General features: G+C 38.5%; 1 protein-coding gene across 2 annotated transcripts; it reads left to right on the forward strand.

The window, feature by feature from the left end:
• The first annotated feature begins 155 nt into the window (after positions 1-155).
• On the forward strand, positions 156-19,408 carry SNRNP48 (small nuclear ribonucleoprotein U11/U12 subunit 48). Of its 2 annotated transcripts, XM_003417868.4 has the most exons (9): positions 156-353; positions 4,377-4,490; positions 4,929-4,989; positions 5,823-5,897; positions 10,797-10,985; positions 11,594-11,715; positions 15,509-15,597; positions 16,306-16,470; positions 19,211-19,408. In XM_003417868.4, the coding sequence occupies exons 1-9, from the start codon at positions 198-200 to the stop codon at positions 19,257-19,259; spliced, it is 1,020 nt and encodes a 339-aa protein (XP_003417916.1). In that variant the 5' UTR covers positions 156-197; the 3' UTR covers positions 19,260-19,408. The 2 variants fall into 2 exon arrangements, with proteins under 2 accessions (XP_003417916.1, XP_023413445.1); XM_023557677.2 differs by lacking the exon at positions 4,377-4,490.
• The last annotated feature ends 2,031 nt before the right edge of the window (positions 19,409-21,439 follow it).

Below are 21,439 nucleotides of genomic sequence, written 5' to 3' on the forward strand. Positions count from 1 at the left end.
ACTGCTAGAGAAGGTAGGGGCAAAAGTTTTCAGGAATAAAAGGGACTGAGAAGCCTCTCAAAGTGACAGCTTCCCCCGCCCCTCCGGCTATAGGCTGCGTCGCTCACGTGGTGGCGAGGCCCCGCCCACGCGCTCCCAGAGGCCCGCGCGCGCCCTCTTCGGTTCGGCCGCTTCCTACTCGTGGGGCGCGGGGAGCCATGGAGGACGTTCATCCGCCGGTGGAGGAGCGGCGGCGGTTGCAGGAGGAGCTGAGCGAGTTCGTGGAGAGCTGCTGCCGGACGCTGGAAGAAGTGACGGCGTCTCTGGGCTGGAGCCTGGAACAGCTGGATCCCGGGGAAGAGGAGGCGGCGGAGGTGAGCGGCTGCTGGGTGCTTTTGGGGGACCTCGGCCTGTGACGTGCTGGAGTGGAGGAGAATTCCGCGCGGGGTGCTGCCGAGGGAAGGGCGTGGGCCCCGGAGTCGTCTGCAGAGCCTGGTGAGCGTCCGGACCCAACGGGGCGGGTGGGAGCAGGGCGCTGCAGGCCCCAGGTGTCCCTGAAGTCCCCGAGCCCCCGGCTGGGGCTTGCACGGGCCGCCTTAGCGCTTCCGCCGACGCAGCTCCGGGTTTAAAGAAAACTTGACAGCGGGTGGGCGAGAAGGGGACGGCAGGTCCGAGTTTATTTAGAGAATAAGTGACTGGGTTGCATAGTGTTGCTGGCGGAGGTGTTGGCGATTTGCATTGTCATCTGTTGCATGGGTTCCACAGTTGCACCAAATCCGCTGTCAGGAGAGCTTGTGAACTAATCCCTGAACTTCTTGAATTGTGCGTTTATGGCTGGGACAGCACCGAGTATAGGTTACTAAAGGGTGCCTCTAAGAGATGTTACCCAGCAACTCTCCTGGGCATCAGAATTGCTTTTAAAAGATGTAGGCAAGCATATTAGAGCGAACAGCCCTGATTTTTGGTTTGTTTGTTCTGGTGGGTGGGAGGAAGGGAAGTGCTCTAATGTGGGTAATTCGTGGTCTGTCATGTTCATTCTGGTTTTACCATGCTGTAGCACCCTAATTTCTCTCCAGCTTAAGTGACATAACTGGCTCCTCAGAGGCATTTACAAGTATGTTTGATTTGTATGCAAATCGGCTCACAGTTTATTGTATTAAAAGTGGTGGAAATTGTATAAAAAAGTCTTCATTGTTCCTTTAGAGGGGTATTTGAAGCTGTGAATTGCATTGAGGAACCCCTACTTGTTCACTCAGCATCATAGCAAATTTCCACTACATCATTGCTGATGTCAGATGGGTCTTGGCTGAAAACAGAGAATACCAGTAAAATGTTTACCCGTGTTTTATTAAGTATGCAAAGGCATTTGACTGTATGGATCATAACAAATTATGAGTAACATTGCAAAAAATGGGAATTCCAGAACACTTAATTCTGCTATGTGGAACCTCATGTACAGAGGCAGTCGTTCGAACAGAACAAGGGGATACTGTGTGGTTTAAAGTCAGGAAAGGTGTGCGTCAGGGTTGTGCCCTTTCACCATACTTACTTAATCTGTTTGCTGAGGAAATAATCTGAGAAGCTGGACTGTATAAAGAAGAATGCAGCATCACAATGGAAGGAAGACTCATTAGTAATGTACCAGATGACACAACTTTGCTTGTTGAAAGCAGAAAGGACTTGAAACACTTGGTGATGAAGATCAAAGACCACAGCTTTCAGTATGGATCACACCTCAACATAAAACAAAAATCCTCACAACTGGACCAGTAAGCAACCTTATGATAAATCGAGAGAAGATTGAAGTTGTCAGGGATCTCATTTTACTTGGATCCACAGATAACACCCATGAAGCAGCAGTCAGGAAATCAAAAGACACATTGCATTGGGCAAATCTGCTGCAAAAGACCTCTAACTGTTAAACAGTAAAGGTGTCATCTTGAACCCTAAGTTATGCCTGACCCAAGGCATGGTGTTTTCAGTTGCCTCATACGCATGTGAAAGCTGGACCATGAATAAGGAAGACCAGAGAATTATTGACGCCTTTGAATTGTGCTGTTGGTGAAGAATATTGAATATGCCATGGACTGCCAAAAGAATGAACAAATCTGTCTTGGAAGAAGTACAACCAGAATGCTCCTTAGAAGCAAAGATGGCGAGACTATGTCTCACATACTTTGGATATGTTATCAGGAGGGATCAGTCCCTGGAGAAGGACATCATGCTTGATGAAGTAGAAAGTCAGTGAAAAAGAGGAAGACATTCAACAAGATGAGTTGACACAGTGACTGCAACAGTGGGCTCAAACATAGCAACGAAAACATAGTAACGATTGTGAGGATGGCACAGGACCAGGGATTGTTTTGTTTTGTTGTACACGGGGTTGCTATGAGTCGGAATCAACTCGAAGACACCTAACAGCAGCATAGCAAATGAGGATTCCTTGTATTAACAAACACTCAAATAGCACTTTTCACATGTTACTATGCATTAGCTTGTTTAATACTCAGAATAATCCTAAAGAGTAGGTACTGTTTTCCACATTTTCCAGTTAATAACCCAAACACAGGTTGTAATTTGTCCAAGGATGAAGAGATAGCAAATGATGGCCAGTACTTAAATCCAGACATTCAGACTCCTGAGTCTGTGTGCTTAATTGCTATGCTCTCTCTCTAAAACTGTTTCGGAAAATTCCAAAATTCCAAAAATCATTTGTGAGTTTACTTCGAATTTTTGCAAAACTGATAGCTGGTATTCAAGAGTTACTGTTTTAAAAAATCCTGATAAATGACATCCATCATTTCTAGAATACGTGCCATCCAGGTAGTTTCTGAGTCTTCACTTTTCCACTAGAATGTTTTAATATCGAAGTTTAGTGAACAGTAGTCACAGTGTCTGTTCATGGAGATTACTGTCTGGTGGTGAGGAGGAATACTGAGAAATGCATAATTTATTACATTATACATGATAAGATCTACAATGGGGGAGGTTGGAAGTACCGTAGTAGAGATTATTATAGGCTGGGGTGGGACAGCAAAGGCTTCCTGGACAAAGTAAATTCTAAGCTGATACCTAAAAACATGAGTGGAGTTAACTAGGTAAAGCATGAAGGAAGCATCAGCAGTCTGTGTAGAAGCCCAGAGACAAGGGCGTCATTAAGGATAGCTAGAGCAGAGGGTGTGGAGATGGAGGCCAATGATGGTGGTTAAGAGCCAGATCTTAAAGGTCCTTGTCAGCCCAATAAGGGAGGCATTGAAGCCTTTTAAGCCAGGGTATATCATAAGCATATTTGCCTTTTAATAAAATAATTGCATAACCTTTATTGACTGCTTAGTGTGTACTGAGCTCTGTTCTAATTGCTTTATGTGTATAGCTTATTTAATTGTCCCAATACCTCAATCATACCTCCGTTGTTATGCCCATTTTATAGACGAGGAAATGGAGGCAAAGAGAGGCTAAGTAAGTTGCCCACGTTCATACAGCCAGTAAGTGGCAGAGCTAGGATTCGAAGTAGCTACAGTGTGGAGAATGGAGTAGAGGACAGTAAGACGAAGTAGAGAGAAGAGTTAGAAGATGACTGAATTGGAGAAGTGGCAGTGGGGATGGAGTATGGGGATGGATTTCAGAGATATATGAGAGTAAAATTAACAGGACTAGGTGATTGATTGGATGTGGGTAATGAGGGAGAAGAGGGATTTCTTGCTTGAGCAAATGGTACCTTTCACTGAAATTGTAAAACAAAAGTTTTGGGATCAGGAGACTGTGAACATAATAAATTTATTTCTAGTCATGTTGAATTTTTAGTGTCTTTGATATAAGGTACTCAAGAGAGAAACAAGATCTAACTAAAGATTTAGATTTTGAGAGTCATCAGTATGTAGTATGGTTTGACCTACATGTTTAAACAGCAGCATTTAAAAGGGACCAGGTAGAGCAAGGAAGACAGATCTTTGAAGGAGACCAAGCAGAAGGAGACAAAGGTGTAACGAATATGAAGTATGTATCAAGATGACAGAAATGGACAACTGGGTTATGACTTTCCAAGAGTTCAGATGAGGGCTATGACATGTCCCTTGGCTATTTGTAAGAATAAGGTTGTCCATAACTTATTGGCAGTGTTTTCAGTGGCATGATAGTGGCAGTGGGTGAGGAATGGCTGGTAGGTGAGGTTGTTGACAGTGTGAACAAAACTTTTCGAGTTAGGCTTTGAAGGGATAGAAAGAGGGCATAGACTTTAAGGGGATGGAGGGTTGAAGGAGTTTTTTGTTTTTTTTTTTTAAATATACGCACGCATACACACAGGGCTGGGAGAGGTATGCCGAAAAAAACTGAATAGCACCCCTTTATTTCTTTAAATATTAGGTACCTTTTTCTTTGCGTCTGTTTGTTTTTTATAGGATGAAGTGGTGATCTGTCCTTATGATTCCAATCATCATATGCCTAAATCGTCTTTAGCAAAGCACATGGTATCATGTAGATTGAGGAAACTGGGCTACACCAAAGATGAAGAGGTACCCTATGTTTAGTGTATTATGTGTATGTCATGTAGCTCATGCATTCATAAATTCACAGTGTTTGGAAGGTATAATGTGTGGTTTTCTGACATACAATAATAGCCCTTGTTTGTAGGGTGGAATAATACTTGCCTGATTTCACAAATTATTGCAAGAAGTATTTAAACAATACTAATCTGTTGTTTGGAAATGCTGGTGGTGTAGTGGTTAAGTGCTATGGCTGCTAACCAAAAGATTGGCAGTTCAGATCTACCAGGTGCTCCTTGGTGGGGAGGGGCAGTTCTACTCTGTCTTAGAGGGTAGCTATGAGTCGGAATGGACAGCAACGGGCTTGTTTTTTTTTTGGTGTTTAATCTGTTGTTTATGTCAGATCTTAAAACAGTCAATTATCTGGTACTCAAGAATACTGAGATTTTTTTCTTTTTCACTGCTTAGGATGAAATGTATAATCCTGAATTTTTCTATGAGAATGTGAATATACCTTCAATTACTTTGAGTAAGTATTAAATTATTAGATTATAATTTTAAAATATCTTAGTATAGGTATTGATGTTTTCTTTACGAAATATAAAAGGAATGAACTTTAGAAGCATACTTTTGATTAGGAAGAAAGTTTGTACCCTAAGAGAATGTAGGATTAATTAATACACAAGAAAACTAAATCTCTCAGTATGAAGTTTAGAGACCATGTTTATATTGATAGTGAAACCCTGTAAAGCTTTATACAGAAAGGGCAGTTGTCGTCCCTCTTGGTCATAATAAAAATCTGGCCACACAATGCACTTAGAAATTAGGACCAAGGATGGAAATATGTTCCAGGTGTTCAGTACATACAGAGATTAAAAGCAGGGGCTCTGGAATCAGGTTGCACTGATTCAACTCCTGGTTTTGTCACTAATGGATATGTGACATTCAGTAAGTTAATTAACCTGTTTGTTGCCTAAATTTCATTATAAAATGGGGATGATGATAATAGTATCTTTGTGAGGATTAAGTTATATAATATATGTAATATGCTTAGAATAGTGCCTGACAGTTGAGATTGGAGAAATGTTAGCTCTTATTGGTTGCCAAAATTTGTAGCACTCCTGGCTGCTTGTCTAATACAGTGTTTTCTAAGCTGCTTGAAGTCTGGGTTACATACTATGTTAGACCTGAAAGAATTCTGTATTCAGAATCGGTTGGCAGGGATTTGGATGTTTTAAGATTCTAAAAGGTTTGCCAGTGCGTCCAAAGAGCTTGGTTTGGAAACCAGTAAAGATATTAATAATTTAATAGTGAATGCTGGAGATTCATATTGTGTTCATGGATTTTTTTTTTTTTTTTCAGATAAGGACTCACAATTACAGATAATTAAACAAGCTAGAACTACAGATGGAAAAGATGGTGATTATTCTGATCAAAGTAAGTGACATCATAGGTTGAGCTAACTGATGAAGCAAATTATGTTTTTCTTACAAGTACTAGTTACTAATTTTCTTCAAGAAAAATCTTATGTAAGCAATTACTTGGGAAAGGTTAGCTTTTACGTTTAACACTGGGCTTATCTGCTTGGCTTTAACTTCATTTAATCGATGTTTCCCGCTTAAATAAACCAGTTTCACTAGGATACTATGCTAGCTAGGTGTTCATGCTTTGGAGTTACTTAGTAGATGAGATTGTTATGTAAACGATTTTAAAAATTTTTTAGTAAATAAATTGCATTGGGTGAGACTGTCTTGCCCTGAGACTCTCCTTCTCTTGAGAATGTTAAAATGCAAGGTACAAGGAAAGACTTAGGCTAGAAGAGATCAGTATCCACAGTTGCCCTCAGAGTATTACCCCTTAAGTGAGTGGATTTCCAATCTTTCTGGATGTTGGACTCCTTTGAGAATCTGATGTGTGTTAGGGACCCTCTTCTCAGACACAAAGTCTTAAATATAATTTCAGAGAGTTTGGGGATCTTTTCATGCCCAGCTTTGGAACTGGGTTTACAATTTCTACCTGGGACTGACTTCAACAGAGACTAGGTTGGAATTTTTAAGCATGTGCTTTTAGGAAATTGGAAGAAAGCGTAATCCATCAAAAGCATAGAAGTAAATGAGTTAACAGAGTTCAGATTTCTGAGCTTAAGTATACATCTAGCCACAGCATGAGTTGTCTTCTGTGAACCCCCTAGAAGTTGCTTTCTCTGGACACACTACCTTTTCCCTCACTCATTTACATTCGCCCTTTACAACAACCAGAAGCAGATTTCTTGTATTTCCTGTTTTGAAGCTCCCATTTTTGTGACTGTCAGTTAAATTTCAGGTTTTATCTTGAGGGAGACATTCAATTTTGTCTTACCTGGCGAGACTGACCTTGATCAATGTAACCTTTCTTAGCCCCTGTTATTGCTTGTGTTTAGTTAATAGACTTTTTTTTTTTTTGAGGGATTAATGGTTAAAGGACTTGGACTTTTAACTTGTTATATTTACTGAAATTTTTATTTTAGTTGAAAGGGAACTTGGAGATCATCTCATCTAGCCCTTGTGTTTTACAGATAAGAAAATAATCCCTGTCTGATAGCAGTATGATTAAGTTCTGGTGTATTTGTCCTCAATTCTTTTATTTTTTAAAAATTCTTTTTTTTCCAAAGCTCTTTTATGTATTTCATTTCTCTTTTGGAACAAACTTGTGATTGGTTAGACAATATTTTCCTCTATATTAGGTGAAGAAATGGAGGCACACAGTTTAGTAACATGCTTCTGCTAGATAATAGCACTGCTGGGTGTAGAACCAAGTTCTGAATTTTGGCACAAACTCTGAACTGAGTTATTCTGCTTTCTGTTAGAAACTTTCTACGTTAGTGAAATCTGGATCAGTATTCTAGATATTGTTCAGTTGTATTCATTATTTCTTATGTCATCAGGTTAATTTAAGTAGAATATCATGAACTTCACATCTGTATGTGTTCACTGCTGCCATCAGTGCTGTTCATTGTCTGTTCTACTTTGATTAAGGCTGTTTTAAAGAGAAATTAGCTGTTTCACCTTGTACAAATGACATCTCTGGGTTTCTTATCTGTAATATAAAACTATCTTATAGAGTTGTTGCCCTGGTGGCACAGCGGTTAAGAGCTCAGCTGCTAACCAAAAGGTCGACAGTTCAAATCCACCAGCCACTCCTTGGAAACCCTATAGGGCAGTTCTGCTCTGTCCTACAGGGTCCCTGGGAGTCGGAATTGACTGGATGGCAATGGGTGTGTTTTTTTGTTTTTTGTTTTTGGTACAGGGTTGTTCAGTAGAGAGAGTGAATGCTAAACTAGCCCTAGCTTAATAATTGGCAGCTGTTAGTGTTTTAAGTATAAATTAATGTTTAGAAAACATCATTAAGGTGATGAATGGGTGAGGATTTTATATATGTAATTTAGAAAAATGTCCTAAGTTTTTATCTATATAATTGATTAATAAGGAAGATTTGGACATTGAGCTTAAAAAAAAACTTAGTTCATATAAAAGCAAATAATTACATAGAATGAGAGGTTCTTTCAGTAGATAGTTCAGAGGAACTTTTATTTGATTTTGAAATTTTATACTGTCTTAAATTAAGATTTAATTGTTAACACTTTTTATATAATCTGTAACCCTCTTAAATTTTTTTTTTCATCATATGTAGGGTTCTGCAATTTCTAAACAGATGGTATTTGTGGCCCACTTATGTCTTAGACATTTTAAACCTCTTACTCTAGGATACTAATCTTTTTAATATATTCTTTTGCATTGATATATTTACTTGGAAGGAAGAATGACTAACATGGAAGATTTTACATATCCCCATTCAATTAATACTATGTTTGTTGGTACTAAAGTGTAAGTTTTTATGAGGTTGTATGTATCTTTTCATCAGTCATATCAAGTCTAAACTCTGGGTACACAATTCTCAGCTCATTAACTTTTGTGAAACCTTGAATAACTCATTAGATCTCCTTACTTGTTTTCAGATGGAGTTATGTTGGTTGATTTTGTAACCAAAATGTTAATTTCAGTCATAAACAATCATTTTTTGTTCAGTGGTTTATTGCTTTCCTTCAGTATTAAAGATTCAAATTGCTGTACTTCAGTTTCGTGAAGTATATTTGAGTCATGGACATGACTTGAGGGTCAGTATGCTATAAAAGAACCCTGCAGAGACAGGATATAATGGTTCTAGATACAGTCTTCTACCATGTATGAGATCTTGGGCAAGTCATTTGACTTCTAGGGCCCTTAATTTCTTTATCTCTAATACTAGGAAATTCACCCTGTATGCAGTCTTTCAGCTCTAAAATTCTGAATTTATAACTTTGAAACAGTACCTCTTACTGATATTGTATATGTTTAAGATACCTTATGATAGCAAAAGTGACTACCAAGGAAGAATGAGAATTGAAATTACTAAAGAAGAAGATAGAGGGTTACAGAATTATTATGATTTTAGCAATTCAGTTGTATCTCTAAATCATATAGAAACTTGAGTTTTGAAAATTTACATTTTATGTAAACATAGCTTATTTTAGTGTGTTTACCATATCTATGTTCTGAATGATTTGAATGTAGTTTGTTGTTTAATTTTTCTTCCGCTTCTTCTTTTTCAGTAATTGGGGTGAGTATAAAGAGGAATTAGGAACCTGATTGTGCTCCTTATTTAAAGATACGCAATATCCTTTTTGCAAATGATATCCTTTTAAAAGTATCACTCAACTTTCTGAACTTTATTTTAATAACTGTCACAATATTATAGGCTTGACTTGGAATTTTGGTTGAGTTTCAAGAAATTTAAGAATCAGTCTTCACCATAAAGAAATTTAAGATGAATAAAGAAAATGCCAAAATATGTTAAGGAAGAAATTATATTTCTTTGTTTAAAAGTAATGAATACGCCAAGAATTACATAATGCATTGTTCTTGTCTAATCTTTTTTTCTCTTAGATTTTTATAGCCTATTTTCAAAGGAATTAGGCTTCTTAGAGCTAACTCACTTTGCTATTGTAAAATTAAGTGTTTTAACACCTGTCTACATAAAAGGACTTTTCCTAGTACCTACCAGAATTAGTGAAATTGATTGACCTGAAAGGGAGCCCCTCCTTCGCCTTGAGTAGTACCAGTGGCCACGTATTGTTATCCCTGACTCTCAATTGGGTACTCAGGCTCAGTGTAGTGCTCCTGGTAAATTGTCGGCAAATGTAAAGTCATCTCCCTTTTGAGTTGTAGTGCTTAGTTCATAGTATGCTCTTATTTGGATTCTTTTTTTTTTTTTTTTGCCTTTTTACTTAGGATGTTAAAGAGGTTAGACTTTATGAAATATCAAATACTAGTGTTTGGGAAGAGTTACCAATTTTACATTGTGCTATGAACCTGTTATTATTTTAGGGTAACCCAGCACACAATAAAAGGAATACTTGAGTAGCTCACGTTTTTTTGTGTGTATTAGTGAATAATGAAGTCCAGAAAGAGTTGTATTAAATTGCTTTATTTACAGTTAAAATCATTTTTTGTTCCTTTGAGAAAATTTGAATCTTAAAACAAAAATTTTCTTCACTGTTTAATACATCATATCCAGGTATTGTATATACTTTTTTTCATTAATGAACAGATTTTAGAAAGTTCCATGACTGTCGGGGGTGGGAGGCACTGCTATGAAGTATTTTTCAGTTAATTCGGTTAAACAAATATGCTTCTTCCTCAGGAAATTGAGAAGAATTTAGTCGCAAATCTGGTCTGTGGAAGTTTGGGATTTCTGCTACTTAATTTATTGTTTCTGGCCCCTCGCTTAGTGGGAAGTGTTTTGAGTATTGAAAATCAGCTTGGTGTCTCATAACTAAAAAGACATTTTTTAAAAAATGCATTATTCTTATTTCCACAATTTGTTTTGGGAGAGGTGATAATGTGTTCTAACTATTAAAAGCTGATTTTTTTCCAGCTTTTATGGGAAAAAGCTTATAAACATAAAGTTAATACCTACTTTTGTAATGTGGATGGTCTTCTTAAAAATTGTCACCCAAAAGGTTTTTCGTGAGCATGTTCTTTCTTATGGTTATTATGCATCTCCTTGTGGGTCCTCTCTCACCATTGTGCCGGGCGACTAGCAGACATCCAGAGTATACCCTTTCTGTGGTTATGGAGCGTTCAGGATAGAGTTGTCACTACCATTTAGCTCGTAGATGGATACTTTGTATGTTAGAGATTACTATGAAAAAATTGTTAATATTGCACTATTACAGCATGTGTTTTAAAAATAAGGGGTAGATTTTAAGTTCACACTGCTTCATGTATTGTTTATTTTTGTGGTTTTATTTTCCTTTAGAGATTTATTCTTCCTTGCCTGTTGAAGTTCCTCTGAATCACAAGCGCTTTGTTTGTGATCTAACCCAAGCCGATCGTCTTGCCATCTACGATTTTGTAGTTGAGGAAACAAAGAAAAAGCGCTCCAGTTCTCAGATCATTGAAAATGACAGTGATCTTTTTGTAGACTTGGCCGCTAAAGTCAACCAAGGTTTGAGATGAATATCATATCTTTACGTTTCCCAATTATCTTTCCATGCTTTGAGAGTTATTAAGATGATGGAATTGTCAAACCACTTTGAAAACAAATTGAAATAGGATGCTTTTGCATCCTCTGATGTTTATGTATGTATTAAGACATTCAGTGTATAAAATTTTGATTTAAGCATGTCTTCCTTCTGTAAAGATGTTGCTTAAAATTGTGTTGTTACTTTAATCTATGTACCTGAACACTGTTATGTTCAACCTGTGGGTAGCTGGGAAATTGGTCGTTCACATCCACCACTCGTGGGAGAAAGGTGTGGCGGTCTGCTTCCATAAAGATTTATAGCCTTGGAAATCCTGTGAGGCAGTTCTGCTCTGCCCTATAGGATTGCTAAGAGTCGGAATTGACTCAGTTGCAAAGTTTGTTTTTCTTTTTTGTTTTGTAGCCAGAGAAAAGGAATGATACAACACTACTTATCACCTATTTATGTATCATAGAATTTCTAGAATGTTTTGTGTGCTACACTGAAACATGGGATGGTTGTGGTGTTGCTGCCTGTTAACTCACAAGGATTGAAAAGCTCCTAAGGATATAACATTTTATTCTCCTATTAGATAATAGTAGAAAATGTCCAAAATCTTACCTTGAAATCCTGGCAGAAGTGAGAGATTATAAAAGAAGACGCCAGTCCTATAGAGCTAAGAATGTTCACATAACCAAGAAATCATATACTGAGGTAAGTTTTACATCAGCTTGAAGAGCTTTGTTGAGAACAAAACTTTCCCTTAGATAGTTTTCTAAGTCTCTTCTGTGGGTTTCCACGATTCCTGGGAGATTTTCTGAAGTAAGTGTCTTCGGGGTGGCCGTATTGAACTTGTATTTGCTCCATCACTTTCAGACTCACTCTTTCCCAGGAAAAGGCTTTTCAGGGTACGAAAACCTTATGTAAAGTAAAGAGGCTTGACCATATGGTAAAATGTTTACCTTTGAGAAAGTCGTATGGCATTGTGAGGAGAGTGTAGGTTTTAGCTTTAGACATACCTGGGCTTGAAGTTTGGTTCTCCTGGATGTCCTGGGCTGTTTGACATGGGTGAGATATTTGAGTTTTTTAAGGTTGAGTTTTTTTCACTTTATAGTAATAGTACAAATCTTGTAGGATTATTATGAGTAGATTGAAAAAATGCACGTGAACACAAAAATTGCTCAATAAATACTAGCTATCATCCTTTTTGCAGAATTCTTAGGGTTCTTTATGTACTCTGTCTCTTAGTGTGCAGCTAGACTTGTTTTCAAATGTTGTTGAATGGATAGAGTTAGAGTGGATGAATTTTTTTTGGTACATGAGTTACCCTGCCCAAATTCTACAAATAATTTTCTCACTGAATCCCTAATTTACCCGTATTATTTCTTACTTCTGTGATTTTGGAGACCCTCCATAACCTGGCGCCATTTACCAAGCATTTTCTTTTGTTTTAGTCAGTCATGTCTTTTAAATTACATTGTGATTACACATCTTTTTCCTTAGCTCTGTGCCTCAGTGGATGCTGTTTTCTCACCTGAAATATTGTTTGGTTTTGCCATTGTGAATCTGAATGAGCCTAAGGCCCACTCTTTCCACGGGGTGTTTGTTGGCTCTTAGCCCTCCACTGGCTTATTGCACAATTGCTCAGTGGTGCACAGCCCAGGGAGCCCTGGCGGTGCAGTGGTTTGGAGGCCAGCTGCTAACCAAAAGGTTGGCAGTTCAGAACCACCCACGGCTCCTTGGAAACCTGATGGGGCAACTCTACTCTTTCTTATAGGGTCGCTGTGAGTCGGAATCAACTAGATGGCATCAGGCTCAGGCTTGGACACAGCTTAGTGCTTAATTTTATGCTGTCTTTTTTTGAAATTAAAGTATGTGTTTCAGACTTTTCTAAGCCAGTAGAGCTCTGGGGACATGTCATACTGCCTTTGTGATTCTCACAATCCCTCAGATACTTGGTGGTTGGTTCATCAGGTATTCCTTCTTGGACTCATAACCTTGTAATCAGTTTTAAATGGTGCTGATAGTGTTTGTTAACTGGTGGTATGGAAACAGTTAAACATATTCCAAAGTAAACGGCATAGTATAATGAACCCTCATGGACCCATACCTCTCTTGCACAGTTGCCAGCATACCGGCCCGTCTTGTTTTAGCTATCTCCCACTCATCTCATAGCCCACTTCCCACACTTGGTCGTTTTGAAAGGAAAACCCGAATATCTTTTCATTCATAAATACTTCAGTATTTAGAAATCTTTCAATGATTTGCCATATCTCTGGTCATGGCTTTTTTGACATTTTAATGCATTCCTAGCTTCATTCATATCCTGCATATTTTTTTGTTTGCTCTGAACCAAAACCTGAACTTTGATAAATTTTAGCAAATGCTTAGTTACTATGCATAACACACCACATAACACACCGTTACGGGGTATGTAAGAGAGTCCCTGGGTGGTGTAAATGGTTAAACCTGCAGCTACTAACCAAAAGGTTGGCAGATTGAATCCACCCAGAGGTGCCTCAAAAGAAAGGCCTGACGATCTGCTTCCAAAAGGACACAGCCATGAAAACCCTATGGAGCGCAGTTCTACTCTGCAGCACATGGTGTCGCCATGAGTCAATTGACTTGAAGGCAACCTTTTTTTTTAAATGGGGTGAGCAGATACCAATGACACACAGATCCCACCCTCAAGGAGCTTATAGTTTAATAAGCAAAACAGACATATTCAAAATAGAGATTGTGTTAAGTGCTAAAATAGGTGAGATCCAAGTGCTGTGGAAGGAAGGAGAGGTTCTTTCTAAAGATGAGCTTGGTATAGGCTTCATAGAGAAGGGAGCATTTGTGGGAAAGGGGCAAGCAGGAAGTGGAAAAGGAATGTCTGCTTGTTGACTGCTTTCCGTGTGCCAGAGCCTGGCTAGCAGGCTTTGTGGAAACAACATCCAGTAATACGCAGTCTTCAAGGAGCTCACAGGCTAGAAGTGCCAGAGCTGGAATTGGAGTTCAGGGCTGTGTGATTTACGTCACTCCTCTGGGTGGAACCTTCAAGTGTCTTAGGTGTCCAACAGGAGAATGAACTGAGGGAGAGGAAGTCGTGTGTAAGGGTTTTTCAGGCAGGAGGATTGGCATTCCTAAAAATAAATACAAGTACAGGAGTTTTTTCAGAGAACCGTTAATAATCCAGGGTGACTAGAGCTTAGAGCTTCTGACGATCTATATAAACCAAAACCAGACCCGTTGCCGTCAGGTCGATTTCGACTCATAGCGGCCCTGTAGGACAGAGTAGAACTGCCCCATAGGGTTTCCAAGGAGTGGCTGGTAAATTCGAACTGGTGACCTTTTGGTTAGCAGCTAAGCTCTTAACGACTGTGCCACCAGGACTCTGATGAACTATATGCCAAACCAAACCAAACCCAGTACCGTTGAGTCGATTCCGACCCATAGTGACCCTATAGGACAGAGTAGAACTGCCCTGTAGAGTTGCCAAGGAGCACCTGGAGGATTCAAACTGCCGACCCTTTGGTTAGCAGCCATAGCACTTAACCACTACGCCACCAGGGTTTCTGATGAACTATATAGTGAGAGATAAAGCTGGAATCTACTACATGTTGTGGTAGAATCATGGAGGACTTTGAAAGTTACGTTAAAGAGTTTGGACATTATTTTATTTTACTTAGGGAGCCGTTGAAAGTTTATGTGAGCAGAGAAGAAATGCAGTCCGACCTGAACTATGGCATACATCGTTCTGATATTTTTCTCCCTTGTCTTTCATCCTTTTTTTTTTTTCCTGAAGAGATTCACTAATTAGGCATGAGGAAGACATACACATGTATTTTAGTTCCATGTGTGTCTCCCTAGTGATTAGTCCAGTGCTTGGTGGCCTGGATAACTGGAAAAGGAAACATTTCTAATGGTTCCGACAGGTAAGGGGTGTGTCATCTAAGTGGGAAAGATCTGAATTGCCTGTAAGATGTCAGATTCTGTCATCTCTTTGGCTTAATTACTAGTTTTGTTAGAAAAACTCTACATGTAAATAATTTCAAACTTACAGATAAGATGCAGAACTATAAATAATACAAAGAACACCTGTGTGCCCTTTCCTTAGGTCACCTCTTGTTGACGTTTTACCCCATTTGCTCATCATTGGTACTCTTTTCCTCACTCTCTCATTCTCATTTGTATGAGATTTTTTTTCTGAATTATTTAAGGGCAAGCTGCATACCCTTTATCTCTAAATACTTAGTATGTATTTCCTAAGAATAGGGAAATTTTCGTACATAATCATAGTACTATCGTCAGCTTCGGTAAATTTAACATTGATATGATAATTTGATCTACCATTTGTATTCCATTTTGAACATTGTTCTCTTAACTACACACGCTCCGCAGTCTGATGTGTCATAGCCCTTAGTAAATATTTGACTGCTTGTTAGCAGTATTTTTTCTAGCTTTATGCTCTTAATTTTGTAAACAGCTTTCTTACCAGAAATTCTGTGCTTAATTCTCCTAGGTGATCCGGGATGTGATAAATGTACACATGGAAGAACTCAGCAGTCAGTGGCAAGAAGAGCAGGAAAAAGCAGAGGATGGTGTTATAAAGTGTGTGCTTTTCTAATCTCTTACCTATAGTTATTTGTTTTGGCTTTTCTGAGACCGTTAATAACACATTATAATTCATCAAAATGCTTGTTTGTTGTAATTGCTCAGGATTACTATACAAGAGTTGTTTTATGACATTGCCTTTTGACAGTTTGGGGGGTGCAACCATATTAGTAAAATAGTTAATGAAATAATGAAGCATATAAGAGCCGTGTCACTTTGACTATCCTCTTATTATGCACATTTAATTAGACTGTATAACCAAAAGGTTGGCATTTCGAATCCACCAGCTGCTCCTTGGAAACCCTGTGGGGCAGTTCTATTCTGTCCTATGAGTCGGAATTGACTCGATGGCGATGGATTTGGTTTTTGTTATCATTCATATGGAGTCCCTGGGTGGCGCAAACGGTTAATATGCTCGGCTGCTAACAGAAAGGTCGGAGGTTTGAGTCCGCCCAAAGGCACCTCAGAAGAAAAGCCTGGCTATCTCCCTCTGAAAAAAATTAGTCATTGAAAACCATGTGGATCACAGTTCTACTCTGACACACATGGGGTCGCCATGAGTTGGAGTCTACTTGACAGCAACTGGCTTATCATTGGCACAGTATTGAATATTGAATTTTAGGCCCGTGTGTGCGTTCACGTGTGCATGCATACTGAAAACCAGCGGTTAAAACTGACTGACTAATGCTACTTTCTCTCGTTCAGGAAGGAAGAAAGGCGATCAGCTTCAGTAGATTCGTGGCAGTCTGGTGGAAGCTATTTGGATGCTGAATGCTCACGGCATAGAAGGGATCGGAGCAGGAGCCCACACAAACGAAAGAAAAGTAAAGATAAGGATAGAAACTTGGACTCAAGAAGAAGGAAAGAGAGGTGAGTCTAATACTGTGTCATCCGATGTTGGATTCTTAGGACAAATAGAACAGATCTTTTCTTTGTAGACCGTGTCAAGGAAATAGATTCTAAGAGTGAGTTAAGGTAAGAAGAGTAAATTGATGAAGATTCTTAACATTCCCCATATTTCAGGTGAAATAACTGTAGCTCTAATGACATGGTTCTCTGTATGTGTGTTTGATTTTAGTTTCACTTTTTTGAATCGCTTGTGTCCTGACTAGGATATAGGAGAGTCAGGTCTAGGTAGGGAGTTAATTATGTCAAAGGTGTTTGCCTAGATCCCTTTCTTTTCTTCCTTTCTTCTTCCCTGTCTCTTTCTCATTTTCTCTCTCTTGTTGGTTCCTCAGTTAAAAAGATGTACAGGGTCTGAGAGCAGATTCAAAGTTTAATATCATTCAGTTTTATCCTTGTTAATATCCCTGATAAAAAGTTTGATATCTGAAGAGATAAGAACTAATACTAAAATGATAAATTTTAGTCAGTTAAGGTCTGTTCTTAAATTTCCAGCTGCTTCCCGGACATAACTTCCTGCCTCTCAAATTCATCAGGCCTACAACTGGACTAATATCGTTTTCTCAGTCCATTGTTCTTTTCCCAGCATTCCTATCCTGATCAGTGGGTTGACTACCCATCTTGTCACCTAAGCTAGAAATCAAGGAGTTGTTTGAGATGCTCCTTTCTTGTTCCTTACCATCATGTCAGTTCCACCCTCATGTACCTCCTTTTTTCTGTCTCTGTTCTCTCCATCTGGAAAATGATCTTAGTTTTCGCAATTGCTCTGCCTGTCTCTCAGCTTGTCCCATATGAATCCATCCCCTACTCTGCTGCAGAGAGAATTTCACCTCTTAAAAACTCTTCAGTGGCAAAATTCAAATTCTTTAGAATAGTTCTTAAGACCCTCCAGGGCCAAGGATCCTGCCTACCTAGACTTTTTTTTTTTTTTTTCAACTGTTACCCTGGAAAATTCATAACTTATATCCTAGATAGCCTAAATTACTTATGGTTCCTCATCCACACTGTGCCACACCTGTGCTTTTCCAGAGGTAGTGTTCTCTTGCCTAATTTTTTTTTTTTTTTAACATACCATTTGGTAAACTCCTGTTCATCTTTCTTGGAAACCCTGGTGGTGTAGTGGTTAAGTGCAACGGCTGCTAACCAAAAGGTTGGCAGTGTGAGTCCACCAGGCGCTCCTTGGAAACTCTATGGGGCAGTTCTACTCTGTCTTGTAGGGTCGCTTTGAGTCGGAATTGACTTGACAGCAACGGGTATTCATCCCTCTAAGACCCAGCTGAGTCATTTCTGTGAAGGCTTTTTTTCTCACTTATTGTGGCAGAATTGATTACATTTTCCATTTTATCACCCCCTTACCTGGTACATACTTGTTCTTATACTTAATAGTTACAGTTCTCACCACCTGACTGTGAGCAGCATCCATGTCTTATTTAGTTTTATATGCACAGTGCTTGTCAAATAATTGGCCCTGAAAGGATACTGTGTCTCTCCCAGAGCCACTGATGGTCAGAAATGATAAGGCTTATTTTTTATTGGTTTGGGAGTTTTGCTTGTCTTCTTGTCATTCAGTTTATAGGTTTAAAGCTTTGTGATCCTTCTCCTCTTCAAGTGGAGTATTTCTTTTTGATTCATATAATGATACTTTATGATGATTACACACAATCTGATTCTCTATCAAGGATTGGGCACTTTCGCTTCTTTCAAGTTTGTTAGTGCTTCTTCCACTTAAGTAGTTTTTCGACGTCTCTAATCAATCCCTAGGAATCCCTGGGTAGTACAAACAGTTTTTTGCTAACCGAAAGGTTGGGGGTTTGAGTCCACCCAGAGGGGCATCTCAGAAGAAAGGCCTGGTGATCTACTTCTGAAAAATCAGCCGTTGAAACCCTATGGAGCACAGTTCTACTGTGACACACGTGGGGTCACTACCAGTCAGAGTCGACTCAGTAGCAACTAGTTTTGGTAAGCAGTCACTATTGGCTTAAATACATGGAAGCCCTCAAAATCTAAACATGAAATAATTTTTCTTTAGAGGGTATAAACTAGATATTAGAAGGAAGTGTACTTCTCAATAGGGGAAGGCTAATCTTTGATATCCATCCCAAGGTGGAGTGAATTTTAGGGAGTTGAGATAGGAGCCAGGATAAGGCATTAAGTTTTTGAATTCCTTCTGTGATTTCAGTATTCTATTTGAAATTAAATCCCTGGTTATCAGTCATATATACCTATATTCCAAGTTAATTTTAACGCAGAACTCCAAAGCACAATTGAAAAAAAAATTTTTCGTTTATCCCTATTTCTGTTTTGTCCCTTAATTTTAATAATTCATTTACTCTTAAAAAAAAAAAAAATCACTGTTCATGGGTGGGAGGAAGGGGACTGGGGGACTCACAGCCTAGGGGGCACTGAGTGTAGGTCACGGGATAATTTGGAAACAGTGGTAATGGTTGAACCACGTGATCAACATAATTAACATCTCTCAGCTGTACAGGCGAAGGATGTTGAAAAGGCAAGTGATTTGTTACATGTCTTTAGCACAATATAAAAAAAAAAATCTGTTCAGTTTTAATTGTTCAATTCTAAATGTGTGTTTTAACTTGTTCTGGTTTATATCTCATGGAACTATGTTGCTGTTGAATTATTTTAAGGTTCTGATATTAAAATACCCATGGTTATAATAGTGTTTTTTTTTTAATCCCTTTTATTTCAGGGATGGAGAAAGACATCGTAGCCATAAAAGAAGAAAGCAAAAAATATAAAAAAATGATGTATTTGTGCATGTATTAATTATGCTTATGCCATGGTATTTTATGCTGAAATTTTAACTGGAATTGCTTTGAGTGGATCTGTTTGGTGTTCAGATCATTATCTCTAAATAAACACTTAGCCTCAAACCATGAGTACACTATTCCTACAGCTTTGTTTTCCTTATTTTAATAGATGATTTGTTTCCTGTTACTGATTGTTTCATTCTTCTTGGTAATTTATGCATGGTAAGATTTCTTTTAGAATAACACATGAGTAACATTCTTATTGTAGACATTAAACCTCACAGATGAGGTTATGGCACCCTGGGAGCACCATCTGTAATCCATAGGCCCACCCCCATGGCTACTGCCATTTAGCACAATACTAGTGTATTATAGTAGGGAAAAACAACCTAAAAATCTACCAGAAGGGGAATGGTCTGGCTGAATAAACTGTGGCATAGTCGTGGGATAGATTACTATATTGGAATTAAAAGAAATAAGCTAGATCTCTATTAACATGGAGGAGCCCTGGTGGGCAGTGGTTAAGTGCTTGACCGCTAACCAAAAAGTTGACAGTTTGAACCCACCAGCTGCTCTGTGGGAGAAAGATGTGGCAGTCTGCTTCCATAAAGATCACAGCCTTGAAAACCCTATGGGGCAGTTCTGCTCTGCCCTGTAGGATTGCTATGAGTTGGAATCAACTCGATGGCAACAGGTTTGGTTTTGGGTTTATATTAACATGGACAGATCTCAGAAATGGAAAATTCCAAGGTGCAGAAAGATACATATAATTTATATCCGTGTAAAAAATATTAGTATACATTTTTTGTGATTATATACATACGTAAATGTATCTTAAAGGTGTAGAAGAGTGCATACAGAAGTCATAACAGTGGTTATTTGGGGGATAGAATTTAGATAGGAAAGATTAGGGGAGGAGACTAGGATTGAGGTGATTGATGGTCAGCGAGAACTCTAGCTTTATCCATAATACATTAATTTTTTTTAAATAAGAAGGTGTCCGTGTTTCATTTGTTAATTAAAAATATACTGTCTTCTGTTTTTAAAAAATCAACTTTGCTGGGTATTATTTAGATGCAATAAAATGCACCCATTTTAAGAGTACGTTTCAGTGAGTTTTGACAAATTTATGCTCCCATGTAGCCTTCACCACAATCAAGATAATGTTTTCATCACCCCGAAACATTCTCTAGATCCCTTTCTGCAGTCAGCCCCTCTACCCCCAACCCCAGATCTGCCTTTTTTTTTTTTTTTTAGTATTTATTTTTCGTGGTGATACATATGTCTGTAGATCTGCTTTTTGTCACTGTTGATTAGATTTATCTTTTCTAGAATTCATGTAAATGGAGTAATGCAGTATGTGCTCTGCCTTCTTCCACTCAGAGTACTTTTCAGACTTGTCCATGTTGTATGTGTTACGAGTCGTATATTCTGTTGTATAATAGATCATTCAGGTGAAACTCTGGTGTTAAATATTAAGCACCTCATGTCCAAATGGCAATATCATGGTCTTGAATCTTGGAAACTCAGGCTAAAGATTCCATTGTGGGTTCCAAATAAAAATGAAACCTGAATTATTTGGGGCAGAGAGGTTGATTGGATTTGGATTACATTGAGTAAGTGTTAGGGTTCAGGTGTGGGAAGCAGCTCTGAGATTTATAAGTTGGAAATCAGCAGGTCACCTGCTAAGATGTAGTCCTGCTGGTGCCATAAAACATAAAATCATAAAAGAAAGGACTTTGGAATTACTATAATGTTGAGGTTAAGAGCTCAGATGCTAATCAAAAGGTTAGCAGTTCGAATCCACCAGCCGCTCCTTGGAAACCCTATGGGGCAGTTCTACTCTGTTCTATAGGCTCAGTCGGAGTTGACTTCAATGGCAACAGGTTAACGGGTTTATAATGTTGAACTATGTGAAATTGCTGGTTTTATAGGTCAAAACCACTTGAATTATTGGTGGTTTCATATCATAGCTTAATTTATAATTTTGTTTTTAATTATGATTTCACTAACTGGAAGAAAAACTAAAGAGCAAAATTAAATGGAATACTTGGGTTTTTAGTAGAAGAGAAAAACAAGTGGAAAGGAAATTATCTAAAATGCAGCCAGGATTCTTTAAAGTCCAGATTTTAAGTGTGGCATCAACTACTACTGTAAACTAATAAAAT

This window comes from Loxodonta africana, chromosome 1, assembly GCF_030014295.1.
Source record: "Loxodonta africana isolate mLoxAfr1 chromosome 1, mLoxAfr1.hap2, whole genome shotgun sequence".
Taxonomy (NCBI): Eukaryota; Metazoa; Chordata; class Mammalia; order Proboscidea; family Elephantidae; genus Loxodonta; species Loxodonta africana.